The sequence below is a fragment of the Moschus berezovskii genome, chromosome 14, assembly GCF_049115385.1.
Source record: "Moschus berezovskii isolate FMDL1 chromosome 14, NW_MosBer_1.0, whole genome shotgun sequence".
Taxonomy (NCBI): domain Eukaryota; kingdom Metazoa; phylum Chordata; class Mammalia; order Artiodactyla; family Moschidae; genus Moschus; species Moschus berezovskii.
Genome location: NC_142473.1, coordinates 51,137,067 through 51,164,597, shown reverse-complemented (window position 1 = coordinate 51,164,597; position 27,531 = coordinate 51,137,067). Strand labels below are relative to the sequence as shown.

At 45.2% G+C, this 27,531-nt stretch overlaps 1 protein-coding gene across 5 annotated transcripts; it reads right to left on the bottom strand.

The window, feature by feature from the left end:
• Nucleotides 1-88: 88 nt before the first annotated feature.
• Nucleotides 89-26,187, bottom strand: FHIP1B (FHF complex subunit HOOK interacting protein 1B). Of its 5 annotated transcripts, none has more exons than XM_055423504.2 (12): nucleotides 26,052-26,187; nucleotides 14,568-14,896; nucleotides 13,800-14,438; nucleotides 13,290-13,448; nucleotides 13,011-13,097; nucleotides 12,637-12,804; nucleotides 7,873-7,952; nucleotides 7,466-7,671; nucleotides 6,299-7,078; nucleotides 3,649-3,827; nucleotides 3,327-3,489; nucleotides 89-614 (listed from the first exon to the last, which is right to left on the bottom strand). In XM_055423504.2, the coding sequence occupies exons 2-12, from the start codon at nucleotides 14,703-14,705 to the stop codon at nucleotides 250-252; spliced, it is 2,964 nt and encodes a 987-aa protein (XP_055279479.2). In that variant the 5' UTR covers nucleotides 14,706-14,896; nucleotides 26,052-26,187; the 3' UTR covers nucleotides 89-249. The 5 variants fall into 5 exon arrangements, with proteins under 5 accessions (XP_055279479.2, XP_055279480.2, XP_088699250.1 ...); XM_055423505.2 differs by having other exon boundaries at nucleotides 26,067-26,164; XM_088843124.1 differs by having other exon boundaries at nucleotides 7,508-7,671; nucleotides 26,067-26,164.
• Nucleotides 26,188-27,531: the final 1,344 nt, after the last annotated feature.

Below are 27,531 nucleotides of genomic sequence, written 5' to 3'. Positions count from 1 at the left end.
AACACCCTGACCACTTCCCCATCTATTTACAACTTTCTTGGGGCCCCAGCCCCACAGTAAAGGGTGGGAAAGAAAAATGAGCACAGAATAGAGATTTCCCTTTTATACATATTGCAACAAGTTCTCCAGAAAACATTCATCAGAAATAAATTAAAAAGTCCTCTTGCCACTGCCTCCAAACATAAAAAGGAGCCTATACCCTGGCCCCAGCCCAGGCCACTCAAGACCCTGATTGTCCGTGGAAGAAAGTTAAGGGTTGAGGGGCCCGAAGCCTGAGACAGGAAGGCCAGATCCCTCCTCGGAAGTATCCAACAAGAAAGGCGAGGTGACAGCGTGCGCCTGGGAGATGGCAGCCAACTCCTTGAGAAACTCAGGGAAAATGACTGCACAGTAGACAGCATTCTTGACTCGCAGAGCCTCACCTTGGCGCTCAGGGGCCCCACCCCGTGGGGGTAGGACCGGCGTCGAAGCCCCAGGTGAGCCCCCACCTAGGCCAAGTCCTGAGCCACCATCTCTCCCAGGCTGGAGAACCATCTGTGCCGCCTGCCGAGCCCTGGTTGGACTGTGTGCATGCCGCAGGAGTAGCTCCCCCAAGGACGGCCTCCGGCTCTTCACTGGGAACAAACAGGAATGTCGGGAAGGTGCTAAGGTCAGGCAGAATCCCTTGGCCTGGGAGAGGAGAGTTCCCCACCTCACCCTACCTGCACCTCCCAGGTTCATGAACTTCTCAACTAGGACTCTTAACATCTAAGTGCTGCCTACTCAGCCTCCTTCCCTCTATCCAGCCTTCCCACCAGTCAACCATCATGCTCAGTCTTCAGTCAGTCAACCCTTCAGACACTTCATTCCCAGACAGGACCCCTCCCTTCTCCAGGTCCCTTTACCTTGAGGGGTTCTCTTCCTGCTCCTCCCTTTCCAATCACTTTTTAGATCACTAAGCTCTTTCTCCCCAATCTGTAACATGCCCTTACTTCCTGCTGCCCAGCACCCTCCTGTACTAGAGTCAAACACTTCCCCTTTCCCCCTGCACATCTATGACACCTCAGCCACATCCTCTGCTCCTTCAATACCCACAGGGGCTATATATGCAATCAGAGTTCAGTGACTTTATCAGATCTGTCACACACCACTGTCCCTCCAAGATCTACTCTCCTGTGCTACCACTTGGCCTTCCACCAATTCCTTTCCTATAACCACCAAAGCCAACCCTCGCACTGGTTGTGGCCAGACAACTACATGTCAGTTCAAATGAACCACTGAAAATATTGCCTTCTCTCCTCTAATTTCCTGCCAACACTGCTGGTCCTGGATGTATTCTTGTCCCTGTCCAAGACCTAGGGCCTAGACTCTGGGGATCTAGTCTCCAGATCATGATATCATTCCCATTCTCTCCCTCTAATACTGGCGACAGAGATATGCTAAACAGATACATTAAATGTGGCTTTTAGAGCCCATTACAACCAGGTTCACACACTTCCTCCCACCTCTTCTAGAGACTCTACAGAGCCCCTGGCTTTGGCATCCACATCTATCTGCTCCCCCTGGCACCTTCCAGGCTCTTCTCATGCTTCTGTAGACCCTTCTGCCTTAATTTCATCAAGTTCTCCTTGATGTTTTCATCCCTGGCCTAATCTGCCTATCCCCAACTCTCCTCTAATTTGGCCTCCACCAACTTCCCATTTTACTGCCCTATCACATTGCATTTCAATAACCTGTTCTCATGTTTTCTCCTCAAGCATTAATCTGTGAGTTTAAGGGCTTGCACTTGTCTTATTTACCTCTATATCCCTGGACCCCATAGTACCAGGACTGTGGAAGCAAGATTACTTCCTGGCACTAGACCATGAGGAAATCATGCTAAGAAACTTCAACTGGGCCTTCACAGCTATATAATAACCCTCCTGGGACTCTCTTCCCAACCTACACACTTTCCTCCAAAAGCCCTCATCTTACCTCTGCTTTCTTGCTCAGCATATTATTCTGCCTCCTACTTTGATTTGCAAATAAAGGATGACTTCAAGTCCCTAAAATTTCCTCTACATCTTAAAACTCCACTGGTACATCTCATTTCCTCCTTTGATCTCTCATTTGCCTCAAAGGGGGAAAAAAATCTCCCTGGTGCTCTGGATCCTACTTACTTCCACCACCTTTGGGACCTTGCTCCCTCAGTTATGACAATCCTCTAGTCCCCGTCTAGATTATCAGCTTGTTGAAAGTAAAGATCTCATCTTGTACCTCCATGAGTCCCCTGTACCAAAGACAACACCACATGGCAAGCACTCAGATGTACTGTGTGCTAAGTCACTTCAATCACGTCCAACTCTTTGCAACTCTATGGACTATAGCCTGCCAGGCTCCTCTGTCCAAGGGACTCTCCAGGCAGGAATACTGGAGTAGATTGCCATACCTCCTTCAGAGGATCTTCCCGACCCACGGATCGAACTCGCATGTCTTGTGCCCCCTGCATTAGCACGCAGGTTTTTTACCACTAGCACCACATGGGAAGCTCAAACACTCAGATACTTGCTGAGAAAAGATCTAAATTTAAAACATCATCTATAACTCTTCATATATAACTCTTCCTTCTTCCGTATACCTCACAACTACTCACCAAACTCTGCCAATTCTTCTTTCCCACTTCCACCTTATCAAATTCTTCCTATTTCTACTGTTCTAATTCAAGCCTCACAGGTCACATCTGCATTATGGCAAACGCTTCCGGATTGCTCTTCTGACTGACTCCATCTTCTAACTCCAGTGCACCTAGCACATGAACTTACACACTTATCTCTCCACTCCCACATATAGAACCTCCAATTGGTATCTCACTGCCTAAAAGTTTACAACTTCGATCCATCCCAACTTCTGCTCTGAGAACCTTCTGCTGTGATGAAATCTTCCCAGCCACACTACCACCTTCCAAATTCCCTGCTCCAGCTAAACAGTTCATGCTATAAACAATAGTCATCCCACTCCTTTGCCACCCAAGTCCTACCCATCTCTCAAGACCCGTGTCAAATGTCATATCCTTTACCAAGCTTTAACAATATCACAACCGAAAAAAAAAACAATCTCAACCTAGAAATTATTCTGTCCCCTTGCCTGTCCCCAGCTTCGAGAGTAGTTTTTGCTGGTACTGTTGATTTGGCTCTCAGTGGACACAACAATTTTTCCTCTGACCAGGAACTTGAAGACAAAATCAAGATTCCACTCTCTGCAACTCCCCAGTTCCCACCACAAGGCTTCAACCTTAATAAGAATTCAATTAACCTGAGCTAGTTAGTTGCCTAGGGAGGATGGGGAGGTGGTGGCAGGGTAGACCTCACCTAGGGAATCAGATCGGCGGGGGGCAGGTCCTGCTGCAGGGCCCTCGGTCCAGTCCAACTTGCCACGGGCAATGAGGTACTTCTTGGCTTTGGATAGCAGTGCTGGGAAGTCCTCCTGGGAGGCTGCAAAGCTCTCAATCTTATTCTTCACAGAGCCCAGCACCTATGAAGCACAACTTCATGACATTTCTGGGTGGTTGCAGACTGACCCAGTCCTTTCTAGTCCCACTGGGCCTGTTCCCAGCACCCCCAGGGCCACTCCAGCTATGGGCCAGGCCCACCGTGGAGCCTGGACGCACCCATGCACGCATGCATCGCACACCTGCAGCAGGGACTTGACACTGGGCTGGAAGACCATGTTGGTGTTGAGCAGGAAAGAGCGGAGCAGGGGCTGGGGGTGACAGGCCAGCTGGGCCACCAGCCCCGTCAGCAGGAAGTTGACATAGACGGAGTTCTGCAGCATATTCTCGAGTTTGGCAAAGAGCACAGCCATGAAGGGGCCTGGGGAGGTGGGCACAAGGATACAAGGCCTGAACACAGTGCACATCACACACATTCCTCCCCAAAACGAGATCCCCCACTAGGTGAAAATTATTTGTATTTCAGTCTCTGGGAATGTTTAAATATCCTGTGAACACCTATTCTGGACAAGATAAAATGGCAGACACCACATGGACCCACAAGAGGGTCAGATGTGAGCTTTATACACATTTTAGCTGAAGAGCCAGACCACAGGCTCTGGAATTAGACAAACTTGATTAAATTTGAGCTCTACCGTTCACTAGTAAAATTACTAGATGAATCAAAACTCTCCAAGCACAGTTTCCTACTTGTTAAAATAAGAAAAACACCCACATCACAAAGTTATTAAGAGGATCAAAGAAAGACTGATACACAGCATTTAGGTCAAAATCTAGCAAATTTTAAGTATTCAATAATAACTATAAGCTATATGATATTTCTCAGTTTTTTAAAAAGCTTCACCCAAGAGAACAACTAAAGACAGAACAAGTGAGTAAGTGATCAGAACCAAAAGAAGAAATCAAGTTGTACACAAGACAGAGAATAACACTAGACCTGAGTCAGAAATAAAGCAAGAAGAAAGCATAATAAAGGCAAAGAAAGTTGACTACATTGATCAACGTAAAAGGGGAGAAATCTTTGGAGAACGAAAGAAATAATCAGGTCTGTTCAAGAACTGGGAACGAAAATGGTAAGATAGAATCTGTAGGAAAAAAAGAGCTTAGTTCAGGGCCGGAGAAAACTGATCCAGGACAGACTCTTTGGTAGAAAAAGAGACTAGCAGAAGGGATTGGAATGACCTTCTAGAAGAATTGGCCTCAACTGAGCCAGGTCACCGACACTAGTGCAATAGAACCATCACAGTCTGTCTGGTCACGGATTTGTGGCGGAAAGGGACTGTGCCTATGAACTGCCCTAGGAATTAAGCCAGGAGAACAATGAAGGGCAGGAGACACTGAATCCCGAAAAAGATCCTAGAACAGTATTCACTCCACACACACATGACTAGCCTTAGCTCTAAATTAACTCTTGGTTTAGCAAGGTCCTAAGATACCCCCTGTCATCTCCAGGGGACTTTTAAGAAAGACAAAAAGCTCAGATGAGTTTATGAAGAAGAAAAAAGACAGAGAGCTTCAGTTAACACTTCAAGAAAGTGGCAAAACCTGCACACCACCTTCTAGTGGCATAAAAAAGGAAAGAGCAAAGCAGAGGCTAAGTAAATGAATACACCTATTCTCTGTAGTCTGCAAGAGTTGTTATTACTCCAGAGCAAAAGGTCTGATGATGTGCAAGCAGCATGGCAGTATATCCCGGGCCCAGTTAGAACATGTACTGATTGTACTGATCAATGCACAATAACCTGACTACAAACAACAGGAAGACATGTGGTGCCTTGGTCAACTATTATCTGCCATGTGCCCGAGATAATAATCCTAAACTACCACATGCTGAGTTCTCACAATATACCAGCATCACAATAAGTGATTTACATGCATCAAAGACATAGATGGGACACTAACTCAAGGAATGTCTAGTCCAAATCACTACAGTTTCCCAGAAGTGTCTCCCCAACAACCCAGGATGGTATGTAGAGGAGGGACAAGAGCCAGGTGCAGGCTGGGCTGGATAAAGCAGGGTCAAACAAAAACAAAATGGAGTTAGCCCAGCCACTCAGGCCAGGTCTAGTCCCAGTGTTTTTGGAAGAAACCAAAAGAACTTAGCTGGGGGGGGTCAAGGCCAGCGTTGTCATTTCCTTTAAAAGCGGTATGTCACTGATCTAATTTACCCAGACAGAGGTATTTCACTCTATCTGCCGCAATTCTTACCACTAACCATAAACCCTTAGAAAGGCTTACCAAGCAGTCAGGGCAAGGTACAAGGATAGGGAACAGGAGAAACTTGAAACTGAGCCCTTCTCTAAAGAGGCTGAGAGAAAAGAGGCCAGGGCTGAAGAAGGAAAGTACATCATGGAGCTGACTGTGGGCCACAGAAAAGCTGACAGGAGATCCAACACCCAGAATGATACACTGGTGGGAATAGCATGGAACAGCATGATTTACAGGTGCCTCACAAACAGGACAGCACATGTCTTTCACATGGTTCAGATGTATTACTGTGATTTACCAGGAAACACCAAACACAAAAGATCCTGATCACACATCCCAGGAAACAGCCAGACTGAGGAAGAGTTGGAACATGCACATAGGACAGACACATAAGGCTTAGACAAAAGTCAATACTCAAACCAGCACAAGCATGGAAGATGTACAGACAGACACAGAGACACAAGTATGACATGATATGTATCTGGAGGGGACCCAAGCAAAATGGATGAGGAGCTAGGCAAGTACACAGGAATGACATGGCCAAGAAGTCTCAGAAACTAGCACAAACAGGTCGAGAACATGCAAAGAGTACACAAAGGAGAAGACCTAGGCTAAGTAGCTTACCAGTGAAGGGCTGGCTTGGCAGCTGGTTGAGAGTCCGCAAAGGGCTGCTGAGGAAGGGGCCAGGGGGCTCAGGGGGACAGGTGAAGCTCTCGTAGGCCTTCTCCTCCTCAAGAGGTAGTGAAGGCTCTAGAGGGGGCTCAGATCCAGCACCCCCATTGCTTAATGCCACCTCCAGCTCCCGAAGCTCCTGCCCAAAGCCCTCTAGTCCTGCCATGCCCTCAGAGGTGTCCTCTAGTGGTTCCCCAGCTCCCTCCTTTGGCACCCGACGAACCTTCTTGGCCCCCTCAGGCCATGGTCCTGGCAGCCCATTGAGCTGGGGAGGGGGCAGGTGGCAAAGGCTTTCCCGTGCACCCCCAGCCAGCCCCCCACTCCCCAGCTCTTCCTCCTCCCCTTCCCCCACATTGTCCCTGCCCTCCTCAGGCAGTAGGCTGCGTTTCTTAGTCCGGGAGCCAACAGGACTGGGCTCAGGAGGGGGCCGCTCGCCATCATAGGGGGCAGACCAGGTACGGCAGGCTTGGACACAGCGGTCCACACCACGGCGCGCCTCACGCAGATACTCCAGGTAATTGTCTTCCAGCTCACCAGGCTCCTCCACAGGGCTGGGCCGGCGGCCAGGGCTGGAGGCTGGAGACGTAGCAAGCCCTGGTGAGCGAGGGGCTGGGGCTGGGGACTCGGAGCCACCCAGGCTCTGCTGTCGCAGGAAGAGGGCTAGACGAGATGGTGTGGAAGGCCGGGGTACCGTCACCACAGAAGAGGAGTCAACATTTGGGCTTCCAGGGCCTGCCGAAGGGGAAAAACATAAGAGGGATCAAAGAGACAGAGGTGCAGGAGGAGGGATGACACACCATGGGTAACTGCAAGAGAAGGCAACAAAGCAGCAGAAATGTGACTGATTCGGACAGCTGACTCTCCACCACTCAAATTAAGCTTTTCCTCATCACCCCCACTCACCACCATCACCACAAACAACAGAAACAGAAGAGCATGACCAGTGTGAAGAAAAGCAACAGCTTCGCTCAGAAGCTAAATTTCTCTGGTAGAGTTAATGATCCACCCTCCAACACCTCTCACCAACTTCCCTAAAGATGGAATGCCACTCACGGCCACCTCCCTCCCTCCACCCTGGCCCCGCCTTCTTGCTAGGCTCCCCCAGGACCCAGGCCATACCCGTTGTGTCCTCCCTTCTCCCTGCCTCTCTGCTAGGCCCACCTCGTGCCCACGAGGCATGCTCTGGACGAGGTGGGCTGGAGGCACGGTGCCGACAACAGCGTGGGATTAGGGAGAGAAACTTGTCTGCGGCTCGGCCATATAGGTCCACATCACGCACAGCCGGCTTCTGGCTCAGCATCACATGGTTACACGGGACAAGATACCTGGGAAAGACAGCAGAAAAGAAAGGATAGATCAGGAAGGAAGGATAGGGTTTGGGAGAACAACAGTGGAACTACATGGCTAAGCCAGGTTTCAAGAGGACATGCAACCCCAAAGGAACCCGTCACCCCAGCAGTGCACAAGGCACTGACAGCCCTGAAGGCTCAGGAGCAGCCATCCCTCAGCCCTGCCCCAACAGGTACCTGAGAACCAGCTGCAGCAGGACATCCTCACAGCTGAGGTTCAGAAGGGTCCTGAACAGACTCAAAGACACCATGCAGAGCTGGGGGCGGGGAAGATGAGTCACTGTAAGAGCTCCCAGCCCTCCAAGATGTTTAACCAATGGGAACCGCCCCCCACAACCTGAGGCCCAACCAACCACGCCTAAAACAACAACGGCACAGGGCCCGGCATGTAACAATCATTCAAATATTAAATAAATAATTACACTATCTTTGTGGTCAAGACTTCATTATTTACAGATAGGAACAAACCATGTACCAGATTTAATGCATTTCTATAGACCACTGCAATATTTTGGCCACCTCATGCGACGAGTTGACTCACTGGAAAAGACTCTGATGCTGGGAAAGGTTGGGGGCGGGAGGAGAAGGGGACGACGGAGAATGGGATGGCTGGATGGCATCACGGACTCTGTGGACATGAGTTTGAGTGAACTCCGGGAGTTGGTGATGGACAGGGAGGCCTGGCGTGCTGTGATTCATGGGGTCGCGGAGAGTCGGACACGACTGAGTGACTGAACTGAACTGAATAGACCACATACATGTCATCAAACTCTATCTATACATTCCTGGCAAGAGAGATTCTAGCAACACTTAACTGGAAGGAATACCCGTGAAGAGACCCCAGAAAATACCAGGGCTCAGTGAATGTCTAACAGGAGACAACACAACGTGACAACTGAGTGAGCGCCAGTCAGCAGACTGAAGCAGCATAGCAACCGAACGCCCACCAGCAAGAAACCAGAGGGAACCTGGAAGAACCCCAGCTGGGAAGTGGGTGAGGCTGTGGACACGGAGTGTGAGTCACCTCTTCAACACCAGGGTCTCTCAGAGAAGGTAGGGTAAAGAAAAGTTCAAGGGCAGCTGACAGGAAAAGGAAAAAATGGGTGGGTCCAGAACAAGGGAAACCTTTTGTTTCAGAAAATTAAGGGTGGTTCACCTCCAGCCAGGCAAAGACAGCAGACACATGTAAGTCCTCCCTCCCTCCTCTGAATCCCCAAGCGCTGTCTCTACACTTCCCTTATAAAAAGTATACCTTGAGCTCCTCGAAGACAAATACTGGGTCTTAGTCTAGGGCACTACCTCCACAGTCTAGGCTTCATCATTTACCAAATGACTGAGGGAAAATTAAAAGCCAGTTATGGTGGGAAAGAGATAGCAGTTCACATTTTACTCAGCATGGATATTTATCCTAAATGACCATCTTAACTAGCAATGAAAACACTCAATCTCATTAAAGATTGTGTGGTAGGTTGAAAAATGGCCCCTCAAAGATGTACAGATCCTAATCTCCAGATCTTGTACCTTTTTACCTTACATGGCAGAAGGGGTTTTGCAGGCATGATTAAGGTTATTAAGGAATTTAAATTGAGGAGAGTAGCCTGGATTATCCAGAGGGGCCCAATTAAATCACAGGAGTTTTTAAAAGCAAAGAATATTTTCTACTTGGGTCAAAAAGAGATTTGAACCATGAGAGGGACTCCATCTACCACTGATGGTTTTGAAGGTGGAAGGAGTCACAAGTCAAGGATTTAGCTGGTCTCTAGAAGCTGGGAATGGTTCCCAGCTAACAGCCAGCAAGAAAATAGTAATCTCAGTCCTTTAACTACATTCAAGTAAATATGACCAAGGACTAAAATGATCAAGGAAATGGATTTTCTTCTAGGGCCTCCAGAAAAGACACAGCCCGGTTGACATTTTGATTTTAGTAGGGTAAGGTCAGTACCAGATACATGACCTACAGAATGGTAAGGTAAAAAATTTGTGTTGTTTTAAGCCACTATGTTTGTGATAATTTGTTATGATAGCAATAGGAAACTATTACAGACACTCAGGTACTCAGACTAGCTAGCCAGCATTATTCACCTTAAGCCATGAAAGTCTATAGTGGTTACAAAGTCAGGCCAATAGAATCAAGCTTAACAGGGCCAAACAGAGGAAAGGGAAAGCACCTGCATGTTTAACATGGAAATCCTGAAATCAGAACAGATTTAGTTCCTCCAAGAACAGAGAGCCAAGAATAAATACCCAAAGACCACGAAAGGCTCCTGAAACCAGAGGACCAAATGCAATACTAACAGAAATATGTGCTAAAGACTAAAGACATTGAGGGAGAATCAAAGAAGTTAGGGTAAGATTAAGACAAAAACAAGATGGACAGAGTCCAGCACAGGGAAAAAAAAAACAAAATCAACCCTAGGAAGGAAATCAACATTCTCAAAACAGGAACACGACATTCCATGAGGCTAAATAGATTTAAGACAATGGTCGAACTTCAGTATAATTAGAAATAAAACTTTTTCAATATCTTTGTAAAATTAAAGCTTTGGCAACTATTTCCTACTGGTTTATGCCAATAATTCTTAAGCTAAGGCATGTATCATACTTACATTTTGGAGTACTATAGAAGTTCACATGCCTTGGGCCTACTTCCAAAGAATGTAACTCAAAGAGACCGAAGGCAGAGCTTAGAATCTGTTGTTGTAGTTATTGTCATTTTCAAACTTTAGGGTGTACACTTGGTTCAGAAACACTGGGCAAATCAGAGTTAGTCTAAAAATCTCACACATACCCTAACTTAGCTATTTAGGAGAATGCCAAGAATGCAAAACATAGCTATCCAGAAATTTTACCTACCTCAAACCCTACTACCAGGTATCTCAGTTAACTGGAACAACTTTCCAGAACCCTTAGTGATCCAAGAACTTCTATTTCAAACACAAAGACCCAGAGAACTTCAATTATTTGTAATAAAAGAAGGAAACAAAAATGGGGATAGAGCCAAAATAAATGCCATAAAGTGCATGGCTAAACAAATTTTATTTCCCCCAGAAGGACGGTAGGTCTTTATTACTTAGAAACAATTTACTCCTATTTTATATATATTTCTATTGGTTAAAATCTCAACTTCTTACCATGGTCTGCAAAACCATGCATGATCTGAATCTCACCCACCTCTCCCTCCTTTCTCCCCATGCCCACTACACCTCTAGTCACACTGGTCTTTTATCTCCTCAAATACATTTCATTTCCTCTCCCCGACTTGTGTCCTTTGCAAGCACTGCTCCCTCTGCCTAGACTGTTCTTCCACTTGCTGTTTAGTAGGCTAGCTCCCTCATGACCTTTAGGTCTCAGTTCAATGTCGTCTCCTCTGAGAGGTGTTTTGATTATCCTACTGGTTTAGATGGTAAAGAATCCACCTGCCAAAGCATTTTCAAATTTTAATCCTGGGTTGGATCCCTGGGTCAGGAAGATCCTCTGGAAAAGGGAATGGCAACTCTCTCCAGTATTCTTGCCTAGAGAATTTCAGGGAGAGAGGGCCTGGCAGGCTACAGTCCATAAGGTCACAAAGACTTGGATACAACTGAGTGACTATCACTTTCACTCTCTGTTTTCTTTTTTTTTTTTTTTATTTTTCTTGTTTTAATTTTATTTATTTATTTATTTTTTTGCATTACAATAGTTTAATATGAACAATCAGAACTAATTAACAGTATAACAATATTTTACAACTGAAATAATTAAAATAAACTATAAAATTACTACCTAAAACAGGTCTGATCTAGCTTATTTACTTTCTATAATCTCTTCAGTGCTGCAAAACCATTTATTTCTTTTTTTTTTCATGTTTTAATAAACACTTCGTCTTTTTGTATTGCTTTTTTTTTATCACAATAATAGAAATATAACATATCACTGTAAAACACATTTCTACATAAATGCTGATAAGCACAAAATATTTTTCATCATTTACATTTTAACTGTAATAATATATGGCAGAATTAAAGCTGCATCCATCATGTGTCTAACTCACCTTGCTGTAATGAATTTTTAAATGTAATGGTTTCTGTCGCAAAGTAAAATCGTACATAATGTCTAGTGACACAGTACGCTGGTGGATGGGTGGATTTGGAAAATGGAAATGCAACTTCATTTTTAATTAGATTTATAAACTTCACCACCTCCACCTCCAGCCAGCTTCCCAACCCTCCCTCCCACCACCATTATTTATTTATTTTTTTTTTTAAAATGAGGCTTTTAATTAATGTTTGACAGAGCTGATCTAAGGAGCCTGTTTTTTATAAAAATGATCTCAACTTTCAATTATTTCAGTTATGTGTTTATTTATCTACCTCCTCTATGAAGGAAGCTCCATGAAGTCAGCAACCACTGCTTACCATTATATCCTAAGTACCAGAGAACAGTATAGTGAACACAGTGAACATTCAATCAAAACCTTCAGGAGGAAGGAATGTAACTAGGTAGGTGGGCAGATGGGTGCCCCAAGTTACAGCAGTTCAAATACAGCAAATCCAAAAGGAAGTACAGGTAAACACACTAGTTACAAAGCAGGCTCAAAGCCTGAAGAGGTGATCTCGAGTCACCCACAACAAGCCGCAGAGCACCACACAGCAGAAGACGACTCTCAGGTCAATGCCACATTACAAGTGCTGCCCAACGTCAGGACCTATAGCCATGAGTAGCCAAAGTCATTCAGAAAACATAACTGTCCTGTGTAGATCCAGATATTACAAAAGCAGGGAAGCACACTGAAAATGTCCCTGAAATAGTTAAAAGTTTAATACTAGAAAGAAAAAGCCACCTAACTTTGAAGTGATTACCGGAGACAAAGGCCAAAGAAGGGCAGGAACACCCTCCCAGAACAAAGCATGGAGAGAGGAGACGGCTCACCCAGGTAAGCCAGGACAGAGGTAGGGGCCATACCCGGGAGTTGCTGCCAATACGGGCAACAAGGGTGTCAAGGATGGTATGGGTGTCATGCCGGTGTAACAGCAGGAATCGCAGGAAGGTACGGAGCAAGGCAGGCTCTGAAATACTCCGGAGGAAAAGTTCCAGATAGGCGGTACTGGCGATCATCTCCTCCACAGAGGTCTGAACGAAGGGAAGGTAAAGTTTGGAAATTTAGGGCTTCCCCACACATACACAAAGCCATTTTCCCTAAGTTCTAAGGAGGTACCAGGAACAGACAGGGAAAAACGGAGGAGTACCCTGCCCACTGCCACCCACACTGGTCCTGGCATTGAGGTAACCACTCCTCAGCCTAATCCCTTAATCTGCCTTGCCACCATGACTCTCACCTTGTGCAGGGCAGGGCCCATGACCGGCACCAGGAACCCATTATGGATATAATCAACCAGCTGCTTTTGCACCAGAGGATGAGCCACCTGAATGGGTACAAAAGAGGGGATGGAGCATTTTAAAGGGGGTTACTGTCAGAAAGGGAGCAAAATGTTAGAATATATATATGCACCCTCCTCTCAAGTTGAAGAAAATCAGAACTCCAGAGAATGCACTTTCTCCCACCCAATTACCCCAGAATGACCAGAGGCCAGAGCTCCTGGGAACCCCAGTCCCACCTGAATGACTGCATTGCAGAACTCTAGAGAACTCATGAAGAGCGCAAGGGCTGGCACTCCAAGCCAGTCCTCCCGTCGCAGGCAGTGCCAATCATCCCCTGGAACTTCAATCTTTCGGGGCAGGGACGAGTACAGGGCACTCAGCCCTGTAGCCAGCACCTGGGGGCCATCCCCAAGGACAGGTTATCAAAGGCACAGACAATATAAAAAATGGAAACAGAGAACTATTAACCCAGAGTTTTTATGAGAGCAGGGATAAAAGCTATTACCAGAGCAGATATTAGTTACCCAAGGTGCAAAGACATCACCTGGGAACACTGGCCCATGAAAAGCCTTCATCCTGCCTTATCCACATAAGCCCAAGTTTCATCCCACCCCAATTCCAGGTGTTGCATTCAAACCCAGGGGGCTACTTGCTAAAGGAGAGGGCCCCGGTGCATAGCCCCTCCACACTTCCTAAACAGGAAGGTGCCTACACCATACCCTACACCCATCCCAGGAGGTGCTGACCGGGCAGAAGTAAGAGTGATCTGCGATGTAGCGGCCCACAGTGGGACTTCCAGCTGATAGAGCCATGAGCAGGAGTAGGGCGTCGCGGGCCTGCTGGCCCAGGGTGCCCTCTCGATGGACAAAAGGGACAAGGCGAGAAAAGAGGAGAAGACGGGGAGCAGCTCCAGGTTCAGGAGGTGGCTGCAGGAAGAACTCGAGCAATGAAGGCTCCCGGGCCAGACACACGCACAGCTGGCTGAGAAGTAGCACCAGGCCTTCATCCAGTGCTGGGCTACTGGGCACAGGGCGGCCACAGGCATCCAGCAAGATCAGTAGAGCCTCACGAACTGGACCATGCCGCAACAGGGGCTGGCGAGCTTCGCTCACTAGCATCTCAAAGAGTTTCAGTTGCTCAGCCCGCCGTTCCTCAACTCCATCCCCAAGCTCATCCCATTGAAGCTGCCATGTCAACACACGGGTTAGCAGATCCTCACGCAGAGCAAACTCAAGCAGGGGCCCAGGAGCTGTGGGGACCAAGGGCACTGCACGATCCTCTGCCAGGAGTGTCAACATCTGGTAAGTGTGGTTGCGCACAGCACTGAGATCATCAGCACCCCCAGGAGCTGCCCGAGGGCCTTGCCGCTCCAGGATTCGCACCACCTGGGGAATCAGGACAGATAAGAAAAGGAATCTAAGATCAGGTGACCAGATGACAAGGTGAGAGAACACAGAAATTTAGAGGGACTCAGGCAGGTGGTAGACTGGGCCCTTTGGCATACAGTCTCCTACCTGGGACCAGTGATTCTTGAAGACCATGAGGCAGGTCTCAGGGTCAGCCATGACAGGGGTCTGCAGACTGGCCCCTTGTGGTACGCGGTGCCCAGGGCCCCGGGAGGCCAGTCTGCTCAGCCAGTTCATCCTCTCCATGAGGCCGGCTGGGCAGGGCCAGCGGCCAAAGAGCCACACTCTGAGAACTTGCCAGCTGGAGGTTTTCTCCACTTGTGTCTCTAGTCTGCTTCATCCGGTCTGCAGGAGCCAACAGCTGTCCATGGAGCCAGAAGATGCACCAGGCTGGAATAGTGAGTCCAGAGGTCACTGCCCAATCCAGACCTACAAATCTAATTCAAAGAGAAAGAACAGAGAGGTTAACAGAACTTTTCCTCTTTCTGCCACCCACCAGGAAGAACTCAGAACCACCACTCCACTGAAAACTGCACGCACAATCGGCACCTTAAATTCAACATGTGTAAAACAGAACTCATTCCAACACGAAAGCTGTGTTACCTCCCCAGCCTTCTCCACCTTAATAAATGAAAGCAATATTCACCTACTTGCTCAGGTCAAATACCTGGGCATCATCCTTTTTTCTTCTTGTTATTATCTCCAATATCCAGTTCATCAGCCTATAATCTACACCTTCCAAACATGCCTCACTATTGCAATACCTTCCAATCTGGTCTTCATGCCTCCAGTCTTACCCCTCTGAGAATCTATTCCCCACACAGCAACCAGAGTTTTAAGTTATACTACACCTCTCCTCTGCTGAAAACCCTCCAATGATTCCCTATAACACTGGTAATAATCCAAGTCCTTCACCTTGGCCTCTAGGGCACTATCTAATCTAATCTGTATAACTTCCTACATGCCCCTTCTCACTCACACTTTATTCATAGGAGCCTTTCTTGAACACTAGCTCTTTCCTCTGTCTGGAATGCACTTTTCCTGATCTTCACATTGTTCACATCACTCAGTGCTTTCCAAATGCCATTTCCTCAAAGAGGACTTACTTAACAATTCTATCGAAACTGCCTTTTCCCACCTTCACTCTTTAGCTTTCTAATCCTCCTTTCTTCTGTGCAATTTTTTTATTTTCTGAAAATATTCATTTGCCTATTCATTTATCTATCTTCCCTACTACAATGTAAGCTCACTGAGGACAAGGTTTCTCTGTTGCATCCTCAGTACCTAGAGATCAATAAATTATTTGCTGAATGTATAGATGCTCAAGTGAACGAATGAATGAATGAAGGAACGAACAAACCATGAACAATCAGGAAATCCAGTCTAGATCTGACTCTGGCCCTCTGGGACTTCTGAGGGAAAAACCTTTTTCTATTACAGAAGAAGCCCACCCAATAGGAAATACACAAACAAATCTTTAACTTGCTGAATAACCTTAAGAGGTAAAAATTTAGAACCAATCAAAAAAGCAAAAGAATTTTAATTCCAGAAAAAGAGCACAAGGATACACTCCCATAAACACACATATACCCACTCCTGTCAGATGCATTCAACATTCACTCCTGGGGACATGTCACAACACCGTCATTAGAGAAAGAGTTGTTGTTCAGTCACTAAGTTGTGTCTGACTCTTTGTGACCCCATGGACTGCAGCATGCCACGCTTCCCTGTTCTTCACTATTTACCAAAGTTTGTTCAAACTCAAGTCCACTGAGTTGGTGATGCCATCCAACTATCTCATCCTCTGCCGCCACATCCATACAAGACTACTGGAGAAAACATAGCTTTGACAAGAAAGACCTTTGGTGGCAAAGAAACGTCTCTGTTTCTTAATATGCTGTCTAGGTTGGTCACAGCTTTTCTTCCAAAGAACAAGCATCTTTTAATTTTGTGACTGCAGTCACTGTCTGCAGTGATTTTGGAGTCCAAGAATATAAAATCTGCCATTGCTTCTACTTCTCACCATCTATTTGCCATGAAGTAATGGGACTGGATGCCTTAATCCTAATTTTTTGAATGTTGGGTTTTAAGCCAGCTTTTTCACTCTCCTCTTTCACCTTTATCAAAAGGCTCTTTAGTTCCTCCTCACTTTCTGCCATTAGAGTGGAATCATCTGCATATCTGAGGTTGTTGATATTCCTCCCAGCAGTCTTGATTCCAGCTTGTAATTCATCCAGCCCAGCATTTTGTATGATATACTCCGCATATATAAGTTAAATAAGCAGGGTAACAATATACATTCTTGACATACTCCTTTCCCATTTCTGAACAAGGCCATTGTTCCATGTCCGGTTCTAACTGTTGCTTCTTGATCTGCATACACGTGTCTCAGGAGGCAGGTAAGGTGGTCTAGTATTCTCAACTCTTGAAGAATTTTCCAGTTTGTTGTGATACACACTGTAAAAGGCTTCAGCATAGTCAATGAAGCAGAAGTAGACATTTTTATGGAATTCCCTTGTTCTTTCTAAGATCCAACAGATGTTCACAGTTTGATCTTTGGTTTCTCTGCCTTATCTAAATCCAGCTTATACATCTGAAGTTTTCAGTTCACATACTGTTGAAGTCTAGCTTGAAGGATTTTGAGCATTACTTTGCTAGCATGTGAAGTGTATATAGAATATGGTAGTTTGAATTTGACATTGCCTTTCTTTGGGATTGGAATGAAAACTGACCTTCTCCAGTCCTGCGGCCACTGCTGAGTTTTTCAAATCTGCTGGCATACTGAGTGCAGCACTTTAACAGCATCATCTTTCAGGATTTTAAATAGCTCAGCTGGAATTCCATCACTTCCACTAGCTTTGTTTGTAGTAATGCTTCCTAAGGTCTACCTGACTTCACACTCCAGGAGGTCTGGCTCCAGGTGAGTGACCATACCATTGTGGTAAACATCTGTTGGCCTCAGCCATGGCTCACAGTTCCTTCTTCATCACATCTACCATCCTCTCAGCAGTAATGGCTTTCAACATACCTCCCAAGTATAAAAACATCAGAGGGATAAAAATAACAACTTCAGAGGAAAGGTATGGTTCAATCGTCCTTCCTCTTTATACTCAACAAGGCCTAAAGGAACCCAGAGAACTGCCAACAGACCCACACTTTGCCCTCCAGTTACATTAACCACCATCTCCTTCTACCCAGATACACAGTCTCTCACCACTATCTGCTCATAACTAAAAGGCAGCAACTCTGCCTGCTTAAGGAAACTTTCTTGAGAAAAAAAGATAATCTTTTTTTCTTTTCCAAAAAACACAATGGGAAGAGTCAGTTCTAAAGAGCAGGCAGGGCCCACTCATTGATTAATTCAGCATACATCATATCAATACTTGGGCACTGTGCTAAGGAAGCACTGGAAATACAGAGATGGATAAAAACAGTTGGGGGAGCATAAACAAAAACCTCAATAAATATTATAAAGAGGTATTTACAAAAATGTCATGGGGGAACTAAGGAAAGAAACTAAATCTGCCTGGAAACTATAAGAGGATTCCAGAAAAGAGGTGATACCTGATGTAAAACTTTAACAATGAGATACTGGTCACAAAGAGAGCAGAGCAAAAAGTCTTCATATTAAAAACATTATGTACAAAAATACAGCAATGTGAAAGAACACAGTAAATTTAAAGAACAGTTGCAAGTTTGGTGTGGCTTAAACAGACTATTTAGAGAAGAGAGGACAATGTTAAGGAAAACATGGGTGAAGGTTATAAATATCACTGAATATCATGCTGAGGAGTTTTATTTATGAACACCCTGGAATAAAGGAGCTTTTTAAACAAAAAAATGGTAAGATCAAATTTGCCTTTAAAAATATGTCAGCCTTTAAATAAATATGTCAGCCAGCAGTACAAGGTAGAGTGAGACCAATGGCAGTAGACAATTTATAAGAATGTTTCAATAGTCCATTTAAAAAAAGGACAGCATGAACTACAGTGGTAAGAGCAGAATTAGAAAAGGTAAATCTGAGATTCACCTCTATGTCCCACAGTATGTCCCATGTGATAATGAAAGTGTTTACACCTGTAATATCTCTGTCACTAATAGCAAGCTCCTTGACGAAAGAGACCATATCATTCATTCATTCTTTGAAATTCCAATGCCAACATAGTAACTGCCATTCAAAAACATTTGTGGAACAAGATGCTGAATTTAAAAATTATAATAGCTAGCACATATTGAGCGCTTATATGTACCAGTCTCCATTCTAAGCACTGCATGTTATTGCTCATTTAAGCCTAATAAAAATCATAGATGTATTATTATCTCCATTTTACATACAAGGAAATCAAAGCCTAGAAAGTTAAATAGCCAAAGTTACCCAGTTAGTAAGTGGTAAGAATGGGATGAAAATGCAGATAATCAGCCTCCAGATTTAACTTAACCATGAAGCAGAAGTAATAAGATCTACCAAATGAATGGAGGATGACAGAAGACCCTAATATGAAGTATAAGAGTCTCAGTAAAAGGTAATTCCACTAACAGACTAGGAACACGCAACAAAGGAACTGTGTTTTAGAAGAGAATGAGTACAGTTTTGGACATGTAAAGTTTTTGCTGCTGCTGTTAAGTTTTTAGACACCGATAAGATATCCACGATGTCCAGAAAGCAAGTAGAAATTATACTCAAGTCAAGAGTAAAATCACGACTAGAGCTATAAATCCAGGAGTCACCAGTCACCAGCTTATAAGTAGTAAATGAAGCTAAGTAAGGTGATGGAATCATCCAAAGAGATAATCACAAAAGGAGCCAAGGGTGACATCCTGGGGAAAACCAGGATTTAAAAAAGCAAAGGAGTCTTTAAAAAAGACTAGTGACTTAGCAGCAGCAGCAGCAGTGAAGGTAGCCAGAAATGGAAGGATAAATCCAAGAAATAACCATAATCAAGAAATCAAGCAAAAGAAGTTTCAGGAAACTGGAGGTTGTTGATAGCGCACAGTCTTCAGAGAGATAAAATAATGAAAACTAAAAATAGTCAGTTGATTTTAGCCGGTCAGATGGGGAGCCTCAAGGGCAGCTGTCAAGTGAGGAAAAGAAGTCTGAAGAAAGTAACAGGTTGTGGAAAAATCAGAAGGGGATAACTGACCAAAAAAAAAACAAGTATAGTACTAGTCTAAGAAAAAGAAGTACACCACTTTCTCTGAGAAAGGAAGAAAACATTAAAATTAAAGGATGGGTGCCACTTCAGGTAAATCTAAAAACGAAAAGAGGAAAACTAATATCTAATACCACCCCCTACCCAACTACTCTTCCCTCCCTCGCTCACCCAAGAGAGTCGGGGTGAGGGAGAGAGCAGAGGGGAGAAAACAGAAGTGCCACAGAATGGATGCTCAGTCTTCCACACATGGTTTCCTATAAACCATCAAACACCACACTGACTATGGATCACCAGCACAGATGCACTAGAAAAAGTACTTACGTGTCTGTCCTAGTATTTAAGATCCCAGGTAGTCATGGGCTGGAGAAGGCAAAACCAGCAAGTGCGATTACTGGGAAGAAATCTCCCCTGTTCCTAGACCTGTCACTTGTCACATTCTTAGCCCCGGGATACTGCATCATCCTTTGTCAGTTTCCTTAAACTCTGCCCATGCCTTTGTATATATTTATAAGCTGTTTGTTAGTCTTTGGAATCAGGTTCTGGAAGCTGGAGGCAGTTTAGTTTTGGACACATTAAAACCTTACTTTGCTGAGACTGGTTGCTTGGCCCTTCTTCAGCTCCCCTGGGGATTGAGTGTGCGGTGGTGAGGATGGAAGTGTCAGAGTAGGTTAGATCTCTCCTTTCTGTCAGAGGTGACAGCCCATTTATCATTACATTCTTTTCAAACCTAGTTTGTGCCATCTGCTACCTTCCAGGACCCTGACTGATACAACAGTATTACTGGTTACAGAATGTTTCCTAAGACATACCTCATCTGAGGACTGAAAACGAATAGAGATCCTTAAGGTCCAGCAAGAATAACACAAAGTAGTAAATAAGGCATGAACTCTGGAGTCCCTCAAACAAAGGTTTGAATCTCAACCATTTTCCCACTGCATGACCTGAAATAAATCACACATCAGAGCCTGTTTCCTCATCTACAAATTCCTGATGAAATATGTATTGTTACTGTTTTAAGATTTAAATAAGATGACCTATGTAGAGGTCCAGGTGCTCTATCAATGACATTTTCCTTCCCACTTCCGTCTCCTGATCCTGTCTGACCAAGGTGCCCTCATCTCTGACAGAAAGGAGAGATCTAACCTACTCTGACACTTCCATCCTCACCACCTCACACTCAATCCCCAGGGAAGCTGAAGAAGGGCCAAGCAACCAGTCTCAGCAAAGTAAGGTTTTAATGTGTCCAAAACTAAACTGCCTCCAGCTTCCAGAACCTGATTCCAAAGACTAACAAACAGCTTCTACCTTGTGATGTACCTGGGGCACCACTTCTCCACTGCTTGACTAACATAGGGCACTACTCACAGACCCAGGCGGAACTGGTCTCCAGGACTTTCCCTCCCCACCCCACCCCCGTTTATTTTCAAAGACCTCAAAGAGAAGAATCACACTTAAATCAGTGTCTCAGAACTCAAAAGCTAACACTTAACCTGGACCCTCTTAACATACTTCAAAAGCCTAAAAGAAAGCCACAGTTCAGTGTTCCTGTCACCTATGTAAGACTCCCTCACTCCCTGTTAACCCTGAAAAGTTCAGAACAAGACAAAGGAGAGAATGGAATCACCACTCTATGACTGTGCCCTTTCCTCCCATAGCAAAGTCTACAGAAAAGGAGACCTCTCTTCCCAAATTCACCTACAAGCTCAGTCACACGGAAAAAAGGAGCTGATCTTTCACACCTCCCAAATGGCCAGAGCCAAGCACTCACCACAGGGCCCCAAATTCAGACTGACAGGCACACTCAAAAATGGTGTCCACCAACAGCAGGAACAAGGCAGGAAGTGGCTCAGCCACACTTATGAACCTTTGCCCTGGGAGTGGCAAAGAGAGGGAGAGAGCTGGGGGCAGGGACATACCTGTAACACCTACAGCTGACAGAGAGAGACCAAACAACCTTCTAAGAACAGGTCAGTGAAGTTCTAAGGCTTCTCATTCCCTTAAAAGTTCTTCCTAGGCTCTGCCTCTTACTGACCTAAGAGGCAGCAATGTGCTGTTACCCTAGATGCTCAAAGTGGGAAGATCTGATTAAAACCTCATAGGAGTACAAAAGGAAAAAACAAACAAACCTCACCTCATAAGAGCCTACAATCTAGAGCTCAGATTATACATATCCTCTCTGCTTGTCTATCCCTCAGCCTATACCTATAAAACAAATGGGATATCAGTGTATGGTCCCAACTCACTCCTCTCCCCAGTACCACCTCTGCTTCTTACAGGCATCTCCCCACCTGACTCCAGCACAGCCCTCATAACTCTCACAACGTGAACTCTATCACATGTTGAACTCTATCACACGTTGACTCCCCTTACCAAAGTAAATCCCATGTTGCACATGGCTTTCTCCACCTTCTTTGTGGGAGAGGGTGACAAAGAAGTCAAAGAGGAGGTACAACTGAACCAGATCCTAATGGATGAGAAAAGTTCACTGGGCAGAGAAGAAAAGGCATTCCTAGAAGAGAAAGGAGAAATTTCAAAGATTTCAAGGCTCAAAAAAGTAACATGTTTGCTAGGGAGCTGTGAACACTTTACTCAGGCTAGAAGACAGGGTAGAGAGTGGCAGGAGATGAGATTAGACATGAGTCGAGGCCAAATGATGCCATATTAAGGAATTTGGATGTTATCCTACAGAAGACAAAGAGCCAAAATTTTTAAGCATAAGAGCTCCATGATTAAATTTGTATTTTTAGAAAGATCATTCCAGGGACAGATTAGAAACAAGCAAGTCTGATAAATATACTACTATGTATAAAATAGATAACTAATGAAAATCTACTGTATGGCACAGGGAACTCTCCTTACTGCTCTATAGTGACCTAAATGGAAAGGAAATTCAAAAGAGGGCATATATATGGCTGATTCATTTTGCTATACAGTGACCAAAAATAGGTCTGAAGGCAGGAGACTATCATGGGGGAAGAGTCCAGATAAGAGATGAGAAGGAAGTAAACTAAAGCCTTAACTGTGAAGACATAACAGAGGAGATGAAGAAAATAGAGATAATATAAAAGGAAATGTATTAAGATTTTAGTGATTGACTACAAAAAGGGGGTGAAGGAGCAGAAAGATGGAAGATGACACTGAAGTCCTTGCCTGGACTGCTATATACCACATGGTACAAAAGCAGACATTCAAAGCAAAGACAACGAGTCCTGTTTTGAACATGTTAACTATACCTGTGAAGATGTACAGGAGATCACTGAGTAAATATGACCGGAACATAGACAGAAACTAAGACTAGATACAGAGAAGTAATCATCTAATTATGACATATTTTTACATTTCACATTCTCTCTCTAAATTGAAATTATCTTTTCATGTGTCCACCTCTCCCAATCAGATTGAAAATTCCCTGAGACTTCAGAGGACCATGTCTTACTTATTGACACCTTGTTATCTCATAAAATGTGAGCATCACAAGGGCAGACTATATGCTGAAGTATCTGCTGAATGAATAAATGAATTAATTTATAAATGAATGAATTTGTCCTCCCAGCACTTAGCAGAGTGCTGGCACACAGCAGAGGTGGAATAAATGGTTACACACAGCACTCCAAACATGTTTCTATCTCTACATCATCATCCTCATCTATGTTTCATTTTCTCAGATCACTCAGCTATACATCATAAAGCAAAACCCATTACACTTAAAGCACTACAATTCAACAGAGATTCAGTATAGCAAACAGTAAGCTTACCAGCCTAGTGCTTGCTCCAGAACAATCAAGAATGCACAGTCTGTAAGAACTCTCTGACATATGACTTGACTGACCTACCATTATCACAATGTGACCCAGGCATTATGGACAACGGTTCCTGTTTTTGCCACATTATTAAACAAAACCTTCAAACCTATGTCACCCTTAAAGTCTCTTTAACCTCTTTTGGAAACAAAACAACTACAAATCATAAAACAAAAAATATTTCGCCAGTATAATGTCCTCCATGTCATCACAACCCTTCTTATAAAACACATGCTTTTTATTCCACATCAGCTTCACTTTATGTTACAAACTTTTTTCCACCCCAAGTCACTCTCATGAGACAAAATCTGGAGTCCAGACTTTGCCACTTTATCACTGTGATCTCTGGCTCCCCAGTTTGATTCTCCATCTATAAAATAAGAATTCCTGCCCTTACATACTGGAGAAGGCAATGGCAAGCCACTCCAGTACTCTTGCCTAGAAAATCCCATGGACGGAGGAGCCTGGTAGGCTGTAGTCCATGGGGTCGCTAAGAGTCGGACACGACTGAGCGACTTCACTTTCACTTTTCACTTTCACACATTGGAGAAGGAAATGGCAACCCACTCCAGTGTTCTTGCCTGGAGAATCCCAGGGACGGGGGAGCCTGGTGGGCTTCCATCTATGGGGTCACACAGAGTCGGACACGACTGAAGTGACTTAGCAGCAGCAGCAGCAGCAGCCCTTACATACTTCACAGGGAAACTATACAATTCCAGCAAAACCTGAGATCACTATGCAATCCATATCATACATTAATTCTGAGAAAGCATGTGCAGCATGCTTCCTCAACATAATATAGCAGCCATACCATCATCTCTCTAAATTTCTGAATTTCATGACCCAGTAGAAACAGATTTTAAAGTTTTAAAATAGGGTCATTACTTTTTATTTTTACAAATAGATCAGTTTTTTAAAAATCCATCACTTACTGTCACCATTACTTCATCAGTGAGAGAGCACTTTAACACCAGAAGAATAGGAATGATAATCTAAGAATAAATTCATCTTTATGGAAAACTCATGTTCCATATGTTTTCCTTCTCTCCTTCCACCTTGAATAGATGAGAACTTTACCATGGACTGGCACTGTTTTTGACCCAACGTTTAGGAATCACAGCCCTAAAACTCTTTCATTATACATGTAAGTTTTACAGGGTTCTGTCTAGGTAAGATTGCCAAGGGTTTCACTACCATGAAAATCTGCTAGAGTTTCAGAGAGAAACAATGAAAACATACCACAGAACGAGTGTTTCTGAGGCTTAGATTCTTGAATAGAATGGGGACCTGGGCTGCTCCTAATTCTCAGAGAATGGTCTGTATAGGGAAGGTGTACCTCTTCCTAACGGAAGGTATCTGCTCTGTGGCAGACTTTCAGTAGAGAAGGAATTTTAATAGTGTGGAAGTGCCAATTATCTGACTGCCAACCCAGCTTTCTAGAACATTCAAAATTTTCATGTGCATGTGGGTTGGCAGGGAACATGGGACCTGTGAAATGCTAATGAAGTGAACCAATTAACATGTCGTGAAGGGAGGAATGATCTCAAAGAGATAACAGAAAAACTTTTGAGGGTGGTGGAAATGTTCAGTATCTTGAAAATGGTGATGGTTTCACAGATGTAAACATACGTCAGAACTCATCAAACATGCGCATTTTAAATATGAGTAGTTTACTGTACATAAATTAGTTTTAACTGTAAGTGATCCTGTTTGGAAGTCTAAATACAGCGCTGTATGTAACAAGTCATATTATTTTCATGAAAGTAGAAATAGCAACTTGAAGCAGCTAGTCCAATATAGAAGGCAACCGTCAAAGCCCCACAGCTCAGCACAGATAAGGAGCAGCAGTGGAGTAAGGTTGCCTATAATCAGGTGAAGAGGAAACATAGGCAGTCATAGCCAAAAAAATCTCTGTGAGAGGGAACATCACCAAGTCTTCAGTCCCAAGGAATAACTTGAGGAAACGAGGAATTCCAATGATGACTCTGTTAAAGAGTAACTCTCAAAAACTATTTTCATTATCATTGTTACTATTGTCCATGACATCTTCATGTTTCGATCCTCCAAATTATGTAGAGCCTATGAAGCAGAAGAGCGAAGTGCACAGCATTTCCACCCAAGCTATCCTACTCCACCTAAAACTATTGCTCTCACTGGGCTGGACACTCCATTCAGAACCAACCTCTCTTCTTTATCTAGGGCTCACAACCCTCGTTCCTCCCTCCATGCCCTGCCCTCAGCTCCCTCCTGATTCACCGGCTGTCCGCATGTTCCCGCCTTAGCCCTGTCTATTCTCCCTCCCAGCACAGGCCTCAACCCCTCCACACTCTGGTCCAGCCAGGGCTGTCCCTCACTCCTGCCCACAGGAGCCCCAGCTCCTCACTAAACCGTGTTCACAAGTCCCTTTCACTTGGCCCCTCGGAAAGCATCCCGGCCCTTCATACAACCCAGCTCCTCACTTGCCCACTCACCCGAGGCGCTAATCTTGCTCCCCTACCTTAGACACTCACACCCGGCCCCTCACCACATTCCAGCCCCTCACCCTGTCCCCTCACAACGAGGGCAGTCACCAAACCCGGTGCCGTCATTCCCTAGTCCCTCATCACCTCTCGCGCCTCTCCGGGCCCTCTGGCCCTTACTTAGTGTTCACTCACAGAACCCCGACCCTGACCAGGCCCGATCGCCACCGCGGTGCTAGGTGAGTTCAGGCCGCCATCGCTCCTCAGGCGCACCAGCCGAGCCCCGCCCCGCGCCACACGCAACTCGCGCCCCCGCGCACCACACGTAACCGCCCAGCGACGCACCGCTGGGCAGCGGCGTGCCAGCTCATTGGCTGGACCGGGCCAAAGCCAGAGCGTCGAAGCTTGTTTCCTGGCAACGGCCGAGCGCAGGGGCGGGGTCGCCGACGGCATTCCGAGCAAGGAATACCGCCTCTTCCCCCCAGGTTCCGCCCCCTCTCACTTGCAAACCCCGCCTTTCTGAAGGACTCCCGCGTGTCAGAGGGGAAGACCTCTGGGGAGGAGGAGGAGGCCCGCGGGGTGGGGGCGGAGCCTGAGGAAGAAAGGTCAAACCAGAGGGCAGAAGGCGGGACCTAAAGAGCGACGTGACTAAAAGAGGCGGGGGAAGGCCGGAGGGCGGGGCTTAAGACAGAGATCCGGATGAAAGAGTGACTAACGTGGTAGGGGCGGGGTCACGGGTCCTAAAGGAGCTTACAGAGGAAGAGGAGGCGTGGAGAGGGTGGAGCTAACACTGGGGGGTTAGGTCTAGAGGAGGAGTTAGCAGGTGAGCTGGACCTGCGGAAAAGCAGAGCCTTAGAGAAGGCAGAGAGCGAGCAGTCTAGCTCATTTTTTGCACCACCTGCAGGAATGGCTTGGATAGGACCCAGGCGATGACCTCCCTTCGTTGGCTCGCCAACACCTGCTGCCTTGTGATACCTTGGGCACTATCGTTTTCAGTCTCTCGAGGAACATGGAGTAAGCGCCTCCTTGTCAGGCAGAATTCCAGATCAATTATAACCAGTCTCTTCCCTTCAGGATCTCAGCCTTTATAGACAATTGCAACGTAGTGTAATTGCCATCAAGGAGCGGTACTCCTCACACAACAGCAACACACATCGAGGAGCAGCACTCCTCACACACAAGTGTTATGAGTGTTTAGAGAATGAGGGGAAAGAAAAGCAAAGGGGCCTAGGAAAGCCGTCTAGGAGAAGATGATGTCTGAGCAGTCTTTAGAAACAAGCAAGAGTAAGACTGAGAAATGAAAGTTTCAGATAAGGTCTGCAGTTTAGTTGCAAGTATTGCATTGATATTAATTCCCTGGATTTAATCACTGTGCTCTAGTTAAGATGATAACAGGGGAACACGAATAAGGAGTTTACAAGGACTTTTTGTCCTGTTTTTGCAACTTTTTTGTAAGCCTAAAATTAGTTCCAAAAAAAAGCATTGAAAAAGAAAAAGTAATGGAAGTTTCAGCGAAAAGGATCAGCACATAACAAGGCAAGAAAGAATGGACAACATGTGGGAGGTACTCTGAAAACTATCATTAGTACAGCTTGTCTGAAGCCTAGGGAACATGCAGAGGAAACACTGTGAGATGAGGTGGAAGACATGGACAAAGCTT